This window comes from Sorex fumeus, unplaced genomic scaffold (assembly GCF_029834395.1).
Source record: "Sorex fumeus unplaced genomic scaffold, SorFum_2.1 ptg000005l, whole genome shotgun sequence".
NCBI classification, from domain to species: Eukaryota; Metazoa; Chordata; class Mammalia; order Eulipotyphla; family Soricidae; genus Sorex; species Sorex fumeus.
This window is the reverse complement of record NW_026606062.1, coordinates 7,856,867-7,866,487: the sequence shown is the minus strand read 5'-3', so window position 1 is coordinate 7,866,487 and position 9,621 is coordinate 7,856,867. Positions and strand designations below refer to the sequence as shown.

Below are 9,621 nucleotides of genomic sequence, written 5' to 3'. Positions count from 1 at the left end.
ATAGTAGAGCAGGAAGGTCAGCCACCGTGCATCAGCTAATTGGGATCCAGTCCCCGGAGCCCACTCCCCACCCCTGGAGTGACCTCTGAGCACAGAGTCAGGAGTCAGCCCTGAGCATTGCCAGGTGTGGCCCCAACCCAAAATCAAAACAAAAACAAGTGGGAGCTCGCCAGGCAATTTTGGTTTTGTTTGTTTTATTTTGGGTTGTTTTTTTTTTCTTTTTGGATCATACCCAGTGATGCTCAGGGGTTCCTCCTGGCTCTGCACTCAGGAATTCCTCCTGGCGGTGCTCAGGGGACCATATGGGATGCTGGGAATCGAACCCGGGTCGGCCACGTGCAAGGCAAATGCCCTACCCACTGTGCTATCACTCTAGCCCTACAATTTCATTTTCAGAGGGAAACTGGGGTCCACAGGGTTGCTCTGTCCACTCTGAGGCGGGGGAGGAGGGGGTTGTTCTGTCCACACTGGGGCACGAACGTGTGTGTGTAGAGGGGTCAGTTTCTTTCACTTACTCAAAGTCATGTCTGGTCACCAAGCACACGGCCACAGCACACGGGAGTAGCCAGCCCAGGGCCTCAGATGGGAGGCGGTGGGCAGTCCCAGAGCTCTGACCCCCCTCAGAGGGGCTCCGAATGCAGCTGCGCCCCCTGGACACCTGCCCGCCCCGCTCCAGGGTCAACTTGCCCTGCTCCCTGAATGGGCCTAAGTAAACATATCCCACAGAAGTTCCAGACCGGTAGGAGAGGGCCTGTGAGAGTCACTAGCCAACTTGGCCCTCCTTTTCCTTTCTCCTCAGATGACGGTGGGGCGTGCTGCCTCCTGAGAGGCACTCCAGGGGAACTGCATGGAGGTGGTGGTCCCACTCATCAAAATCACCAAGGCTGTCCTGGAGACAGCCAGCATCCCCTTCCTGATGGGGCAAGTCAACTGACCCTCACTGAGGACTCATGCAAGTCACCCACACAGAATAAAGGGACCAAGGGCATAGTAGGTCACCATCTCTGATTCTAAGGGCCAGGGTGGGAAAGAGAGTTTGGAGGGGTCAGGAAGTGGGCCCAGCCGCCCCTCCCACTCCAACTCTCCTCCCCCACTTCCTCTCCGGGGAGCAGCAGCCCCTCGGCCCTTGGCACGGGATGCAGTTCATCTTCTGCACCCTGACCTCCCCCCACACACACACACCGTTCCTGAGAGAGTGTAGACAGGATCTGGGCTGGGCTCTGGGTGGATGTCAGATCCAGGATCCGGTGCGCTCCACAGAAGGAGCAGACTCCCGTCCACCTCCCTTCCTCATCACTTGCACACACATGTACACACAATCACACGTGCACACACCCAAGCACACAGGCCCCTGAGCACACACGAAAGCACGTGCACCAGGCACGCATACACGTACTCATGCACACACACGCACCTGTGCAAGCACATATGCACACACACGAGGACACAGGCGCGCGCGTGCACACATCACGCACACACACACGCACACACACACACACACACACGCACACTCCACAGGCGCGCGCTCTGCTCTGCGGTGTAGGACTTGCTCCCCCCTGCGGCCCGGGGCAAAAGCTGTCGGTGCGCCCCGGCGCTGCCCGGGCCAGTACTCTGGGACGCGTCGGGGCGCGAGCAGGTGGACGGTGGGGTGGCCCGCGGCCCGACAAAGTTTAGTCGCAGTCGGCTGTGCGTGATTTCGAGCGGCGCCAAGTTTCTGGGTGTTGCGTGCGGCTGGCCGCGAGTGCGCTCCCGCGAGCCCGCCCTTGCACCTGCCCTGGGGGGAAACTGAGTCCTCGCAGGGAGCGCGCTGGTTGCCGAGCGCCCCGCGGGGCCGCGGGCCGCGGGGGCGCACGGACTCGGGGCGCGCCGGGGCGCGCGGGGGGCCGCGGACGGAGCTCGCCTGGCAGCCCCGAGGGCCCCGGGACAGAGCCCGGGCGAGCCGCGGGATCCCTCGGGGGTGTGGCGAGGGGGGGGGCCGAGGGGGCGCGCGTGCCATTGGCCCGGGCCGCGCGGTGGGCGGGAGGATGACATCAGCGGCAGGTTGGGCTATAAAGGCGCGAGCCGGGCCGCGGGCTCAGAGCGCACCCAGCCGGCACCCCGAGCCCCGGGACCCGCGCCCGCCTCGCAGCCTCGCCCGCCGGCCCTGCGCGCCTCCGCACCCCGCCGCCACCATGCACCTCTCCCAGCTGCTGGCCTGCGCCCTGCTGCTCACGCTCCTGTCGCTCCGGCCCTCGGACGCCAAGCCCGGGGAGCCTCCCAAGGTGGGTGCAGTCGCGGGGAGGATGGATGCACGCAGCGCGCAGGAGGGAACGGGGAGTCGGGAGCCCTCGAAGTCCCGCTCGGGATGCTGGTCCGCGGGCTCCGGAGCGCGTCGACGGCTGCGCGGCCGCTGGGAGCCCCCTGCCCCCCGCCCCCGCCACCCGGGCCCCGCCGCGGCCGGGCCCCGGGCCAGGGGGAGGAGCGGCGCGGGCCAGGGGCGCCCCGAGGAGCAGGTGGGCGCGCGGCCAGGCGGTCCCGCCCGCGTCCGCGGAGCGCGCAGGGCTCCGGGGCCACCGTCGGCGCTGGCGTCCCTCCAGAGTCCCGCTCCGTCCCTCGCACAGGTCCCACGAGCTCCGCACGGCCGCCAGCCGGCCGGGTGCCAGCCCGCGAATGAGAAGAGAGGCGACAAGACCCCCAGCGACGGGGGCGCCAACCTCAAGAGCGACCGGTCGCGGCTGCTGCGGGACCTGCACGTGGACACCAAGGCGCGGGCGGCGCGGGCGCGCCGTCTGCAGGAGCAACCCAGGCCGCGCAGGTACAGCAGCAGCAGCACCAAGAAGATCCCGTCCCAGGGCTGCTTCGGCCTCAAGCTGGACCGCATCGGCGCCCTGAGCGGCCTGGGCTGTTAGTGCGGCGACCCCTGGCGGCGGTGAGTACCCACCTACCCGGCCGCCCCCGCGCCTGGGCCCCGGGACCTGCGCCCGGGGCGAGCCCGGGGTGGGCCTCCCCGCCCCCACCCACCGCGCGAGTGCGCGCGTTCACCGGGCATCTGCCGCCGCCCGAGTGTCATCCCATTTGACAGATGGAGAAAGCGAGGGATAACTGGTTTTTAGTGAGCTTGGCAAGGTCAGATATGACTGCCCGGTCCACGCGCCCCAGCGAGACCAAACTGCCTTGTTAGGGGTCCACGTTGCCCCGACCACCCGCCGACCCTCAGGGCTGGCTCCGGATCATCCCTGGAGGGGTACTACGGGGAGATGGCGAGTTTGTGGCAGCCGAGGACCGAGTGAGCCCGCAAGCTGGGTCTCTGCGTGCTGTGCGTCCCCGCGGCCCTACCTGGCCGGGTCTGCAGTCGCACAGGGCACAAGAAAGCAAGACCTGCCCTGCCCGCAGGGAGCAGCCTCAGGGCACTCCGCCCCCAACTTTCTGCTTCTTGTCCGCCCCATCAGGCGCAGCCTGGGCTGTCCACGGTCCTGACCAGGCAGGGGGTGGTGGGGAGTAAGGGACGCAGGGGTGAGGCTTTGTACTGCTGTGCAAATCCTTCCCTCGCCTCCAACTTCCCGGGTACCAGGACCCTCTCCCCTTTGCAGCCTGCAGCGCCACACCCCTGCCCCCCTTCTCTGACCCTCAGCACGGGTGGCGTTGGCGGAGAAGCAGTGACCCCCCCCCCCCCGAAATAACCCCCCCAACCTAAGTTGCCAATCCCTGTTCCCAGCCAGCTGACCCCCCGGGGGACACTGCCCTCGCCCCAAAGCCCATCTGGGCCAGCCTGTTTGCCCCCAAGAGCACCCCTCTTAACTCATGAGCACTGGAAGAACGGTGACAAGACTCCCAAAGCACCCCGAAGGGGCTCTTAAAATTGTCGGCGGAGGGGTTGGAGCGATAGTCCAGCTGCTAAGGGTGTTTACCCTGTACACAGCCGGCCCAGGTTGGATCCTGGGCACCACCCTGCAGGAGACCCCCCCCCAAAGCCCCACCAGGAGTGATGCCTGAGCACAGAGCCCTGAGCACTGTCGGATGTGGCTGAAAAACAAACAGGAAAAACAAGACGTCAGTGAAGGGGCTGGGGAGAGCCACAGACAAGGCTCTTGCCTTGCACGCAGCCCAGACAGGTGGACTCCCAGCGCGAGTCCCTGAGCACAGAGCCAGGAGTGAAGCCCGAGCACTGCCCGGGTGGGGTCCAGCCCCTTCCAAATGCCAATGAATGGGCGCTGTCAACGCTCAAGGAAGCAGCCCTGCCTCCCTCTGGGGCCCCATCTCCACTGTGCTGGATGCCGGCCACCTCACTTCCTCTCCCTGGGCCAGACAGACAGCGGCTGTCTGTCTTCCTCCCGGCTGGGCTGCCGGGGCTTCTCGGCGGACAGCTCGGCCCGCCCTGCACGGGGAGAGCGTGGACGGTGATCCTTGAACACAGCCCTAAGGAGCCCCCAGGGCCGTGCCTCTGCCCCCCGGAGACCACTAACCACAGAGCCTGGCCTGCGCACGCCAAGCTCGAACTCGAGACAAACGGGGCGGCAGGGCTACGCGACTGTCTGGGGCCCCACGGGGTCCAGTGTGGGGTGAGCTGGGGGGTTCGCGGTGGCCAGAACTTCTGAGCCAGGAAGTTGGTTCCTCCGCCTTCAGTGCCTTCGCTTGGAGCACCCCCTCCTCCTGGGCCCCCACGTGCGGGAGCACCCGGTCCTGTCCCGTGGCTGGTTCCCGCCGGGGCCCGGTTCTCATGGGCCGAGGGGAGCAGATGGGGTGTGCTCTGAGTGGTACATAATGACTGTCGCTGCTTTGAGGCGGGGATTGTAAAACGCTAATGACAGAGACCGACGGTGGCCCATGCCTCGCCCGTGGGTCCCGGAGACCTCACAGACCTGTCATCTGCTGAAACCCAGGGGGGACCAGCCCGGGGAGCCGGCGAAGAGCTCTCAGGGCTGTCCTCTGGGGTCACCCTCCTCCTGCCCACACACCCCGGGACAGAGACGGGCATAGCAATCTTAGCACCCCGCTCGCTTGCCATCGGCCGCCCCTCGTGACCTTCTACCCCACCCCCACCCCGAGACTGCTGTGCATCCCCATTTCTGCTGCTTTGGAAAGAGTCCCTTCTGGGCCCTCCTGGAGTGGCCGGCGTGCAGCCCCTGCTGACCCCAAGCCGGCCCTGGGCGGTGGCTATTACCCAGTTTACGGGGACAGCGATGCTCTGGGCGTCCAGGAAGTTCTGTGGGCGCGAGGAGCTCAGCACATGGTCCCCAGCCCCTCGGGCTCCTGCCTGAGGGTTTGCAGCCCACAAAGGAGCTGCTCGTTCTCCAGTGCTCCCTGCCCCCACCCTGCGCCCCAACACCCCGGCCAGGCCTGCAGGTACACGAGAGCAAGGAGAGTGGGCGCAAGCCACAGCCTGGCAGAGAGGTCTCCTCAGGACCTGTCAGACAAAGATGCTGGCAGGCGTGGTGGCGGAAAGAGGAGGAAGGTTCTAGAAGTGTCCTGCCGGCCGGGCTCTCCGTGCCGGGCAGCCAGAGTGAGTGTGCCTGTCCTCTCTGTTCCAGAGCCGGGAACCGTCCATCCTGCTGGCACCGTTCTTACTCCTCGGCCGCATCCGGAAGCATCTCCAGCGCACACCTGGTTCTGCCATTTCTTTTCTTTCCTTTTCCTGGTACTTGGAAAAACGTGACGCCAGCTGTTTGATGATTGTTGGGAAGGGGTATGATTTTATTGTTCGAGCTTTTTTTTTTCCCAAAATGAGAAATAAAAAAAAATTATATATTATATATATTATATACGTGAAACCCACACATCTACACCGCGTGACAAGGGACAGTTTCGAAAAGACTGACAAAACCAGCAGTTTGTGGGGCTGCAGAGACAACACGGGGCTGAAGACGTTCGCCTGGCACGTGGCTGGCCGCGGTTTGATCCCCAGCACCGACCGCAGATGGTTCCCCCGTGCCCTGCCAGGACTGAGCCCTGAGCACAGAGCCAGGAGTAAGGCCTGAGCACTGCCGGGTGTGGCCCAAACTCCCCCCCACCCCCCAGAAAAAGCAAAACAAAAACCAGCTGTTTGTAAATTCATGTCATGCATAAATGTATTTATGTTGTAAAGCTATTTATATTGTTTATAAAGAGATATTTATAAAAATTTTATTTATGTAACTAAATGAAAGAAGTCAATCATTGTAATGTTTTTGTCTTAACTAGTTGAAAATGTAAAAAAAAAAAAATCATTTCATCCACACCTGGAACACTGTCCTTTTTCCCCTGCCTTCCGGTGCCGGGGGCCTAGGGGGAACTCGAGGAGAGACCACCTGAGCGGAGCTGCCAGCCAGGGCCTCTGCTCTGGGTCCATTTGCAACCCCCGCCTGGTCTTTGGGGGTCTGGCTGCAGATGGACAGCTTCCGCCGGACCGAGCCCCTGCAATGACTCTGGGTCCAGGTTGGGGTGGGCTGCGGGGGGGGGGGGGGAATTCCCCCCAGGGTTCCAAGCTCCTCCAGGCCCAGAGGCCTCCAGCTGGGAGGCAGGTGTTGGGAATGAAACGGACTCAGTCCAAGGAAGGAGATGGCAGTGTCTGGGGGCCACAGGACAGCGGGGAGGGCTCTCGCCTCACTTGCAGATGGCCCAAGTTCCATACTCACACCTCATAGGGGCCCCTGAGCCCCTCTGTATCACTGTATCACTGTCATTCCGTTGATGATCAATTTACTCAAGCGGGCACCAGTAACGTCTCTGTTCCTCCCAGTCCTGAGATTTTAGCAGCCTCTTCTTGCTCGTCTTTTCCCAAGGATTGGAGGCCCTTTCAGGGTCAGGGGAATGAGATCTGTTGTCGTTACTGTATTTGGCATATCGAATATGCCACAGGGAGCTTGCCAAGCTCTGCCCGTGCAGGCGGGATATTCTTGGTAGCTTGCCGGGCTCTCCGAGAGGCATATATTTATATATTTCTCTCTATGGTTTGTTGCCTACTGTCTGAACCCCATCAGAAATGGTGAAGTAGCCATGGAAAATGGGTAGGAAGTGTCTTATAATGTGTCACGCCACCAGGAGTAATTCCTGAGCACCATAGATGTGGCAGAGAGAGAGAGAGAGAGAGAGAGAGAGAGAGAGAGAGAGAAAGGGAGAGAGGGAGGGAGAGAGAGAGAGAGAAGGGGAGACAAAGAGGGAGAGAGGGAAGCAGAGAGGGAGAGAGAGACATGAAGGGAGGGAGGGAGGGAGAGACAGCAGTGTCTGTGGGGAGATCTCGAACTCTGTCTCATGGAACTGTCAGCTTTACTGAACAGGCTCGCTCAAGGGTGGGGCACCTCTTAGCCAAGGTCGGGTGAGTGGCAGAAGTGGTCCAGGGGGTTCGGGGCTATGCCCAGGAGCCCCAGCCTGAAAGCGGGGAGCTGTGTGACCCCAACACTGCTGGTTCCTCATTCCCGCAGAGCAGCGGAAACACACTGCTGGCCAGGGCAGCAGCAGCAACTCCTTCTAGGAACCTACCAGGACCTTGGTTCCCTCCCAGGCCAGCTCTAAGGAGACAGGAGCCCCTCCCTCCCCACCCCTAGCCTGCCTCCGCTGCCCCCCACCCTGGCCCCTGAGGCTGAGGGCAGGAACCAGCAGGAAGGGGTTCAGAGACAGGGAGGTAGTGACCTGGGGTGCGGGCGCCCCAGAACCTATAGCTTTCCCAAGGATGGAAACTGAGGCCCCAGGAGCACAGACTCCCCGCAAGCTCTTGGCACCCCCGCACCCGCTCAGCAGACAGGGGTCACTCACGACCGCCAGCCCGGCCGGCTCACAGGGACCAACGTGGGTCTCACCGACTCTCAGCTGAAAACCAGGTTGAGATGTGGTGTGCCAGTGATGGAAACATCCAGAACCCCCTGGCCCCACTCCAGGCTGTGGCCTCACATCCTCCCCGCACAAAAATCTCCCTCGGGCGTGGCCCAGACAACTTGCCACTCTCCCTGCGGAACGTGAGGCCACTGGTTCAACCACAACCCCAGCACCGAGGCCAGTGGGGGCCCCACAGCTCACAAAAGGGTGAAACCAGGGCCAGAAAACACAAGCTCAGGAGAGCCGGTGTGGTGTGAGCCCACAGGCAGCGATGCCACTGCCACAGCAGCGAGAGCCTTCATGGTAATGGGAGCCCCGAAGGGACACGTGAGCATTGTCAGGACAGTGTGAGCACTATCAGGATGACGTAAGCACTGTCAGGGTGGCACGAGCACTGTCAGGACATGCGAGCACTGTCAGGGCACGTGAGCACTGTCAGGGCGGCGTGAGCACTGTCAGGACAGTGTGAGCACTGTCAGGGTGGCATGAGCACTGTCAGGACGGTGTGAGTATTGTCAGGACACGTGAGCACTGTCAGGATGTTGTAAGCACTGTCAGGGCACGTGAGCACTGTCAGGGTGGCGTGAGCACTATCAGGACAGTGTGAGTACTGTCAGTATGGCATGAGCACTGTCAGGGTGGCGTGAGCACTATCAGGATGGTATGAGCACTGTCAGGGTGGCATGAGCATTGTCAGGACACATGAGTACTGTCAGGACGGTGTGAGCACCACTGGCAGCAGACACGCACACATGGACACCACACGAAGCGACTCTCACTACACCACAGTCCACTCGGCCCCGCACCCAAAGCTCCAGACTCAGGTGTGCAACTTCTGCAGAGCAACATAGCCGAAGGAGTGAGGGAGAGAGAGGGAGAAAGAGAGGGAGAGAGAGAGGATAAGAGAGAGAAGGAGAGGGAGAGAGGGAGGGAGAGGATGAGAGAGGAAGAGAGAGAAGGGAGAGTGGGAGGGAAGGAGAAAGGAGGAAGGGGAGGGGGAGAGAGGAAGGGAGGGAGGGAGGGAGGGAGGGAGGGAGGGAGGGAGGGAGGGAGAGAGAGAAGGACCCAGAGAGGCAGCGGAGGGGAGGGAGGCAATTAGATTATAAAGGAAAGGGGAGTTGGGGGGAGGGGAAGGAGGAGCAGGTGGAGGGTGAGAAGAGGAGGAGGGTTGGGAGGAGGGGAGGGGAGGAGGGGGAGCAGGTGGAGGAGAAGAAGGGGGGAGGAGGCAGGGAGAGGAGGGGAGTTTGACCCCAGCTCTGCTCTGCCCTGCCAGGGGGTCCCTGGGAGGCCAGTGGGGTGAGGTCCCTAAGGGAGTTCCCCCCTTCCCGAAACACGGTGGGGGGGGACGTCAGGAAGGCCCCAGGAGGAGCCTGAGGCTGCATGTTTGGGGCCCCCATGCTGCCGTGGGGAAGAGCCTCCCCAGCCCTTCACCTGATCCCCCACAGGACATTCCTGGGGGCCGGGCTGAGGGCTGGTTCTGGCACCACGGGTTCGAGGAGCGAGTCTGACCGGCCCCCCACATGCTGATTTCATCGCTGGTGAGCAGGGACCAGCGCAGTCGCCCAGCCAAGGGAACACCCGTCAGGATACACCCCCTGGCTGCTGGGCCCTCAGGGCCACACACAGTCTCTGGACGGAACTGCAGAGACGGAAGTTGACAGCGCCGGCAGTCCCCCCACCATGGACCCCAGGTGGTGGGCCCCGTAAGGCTGCACGTTGCACAGTGCTCGTGGCCCCTGGGAGGAGCCAAGCAGTGGAGCCCGCAGGGTCCCAGCAGAGCACCCCCAGCAGGCCCAGGACACCTCCACTGCGAACCCTCCCCGAGGGACGTGTCACCCCCACCCGAGCCACCTT

General features: G+C 62.8%; 1 protein-coding gene across 1 annotated transcript; it reads left to right on the top strand.

Moving 5' to 3' along the window:
• Positions 1–2,089: 2,089 nt before the first annotated feature.
• On the top strand, positions 2,090–6,173 carry NPPC (natriuretic peptide C). Its single transcript, XM_056121847.1, has 3 exons — positions 2,090–2,261; positions 2,601–2,908; positions 5,508–6,173. Exons 1-2 carry the CDS (start codon positions 2,172–2,174, stop codon positions 2,886–2,888), a joined length of 378 nt encoding a protein of 125 aa, XP_055977822.1. The 5' UTR covers positions 2,090–2,171; the 3' UTR covers positions 2,889–2,908; positions 5,508–6,173.
• The last annotated feature ends 3,448 nt before the right edge of the window (positions 6,174–9,621 follow it).

Excerpts from the sequence above, each read along its gene's own strand:
- NPPC (XM_056121847.1), top strand. The coding sequence starts at position 2,172 with ATGCACCTCTCCCAGCTGCTGGCCTGCGCCCTGCTGCTCACGCTCCTG. Across the intron at positions 2,262-2,600 it reads AGCCCGGGGAGCCTCCCAAG|GTCCCACGAGCTCCGCACGG; the intron begins GTGGGTGCAGTC and ends TCCCTCGCACAG.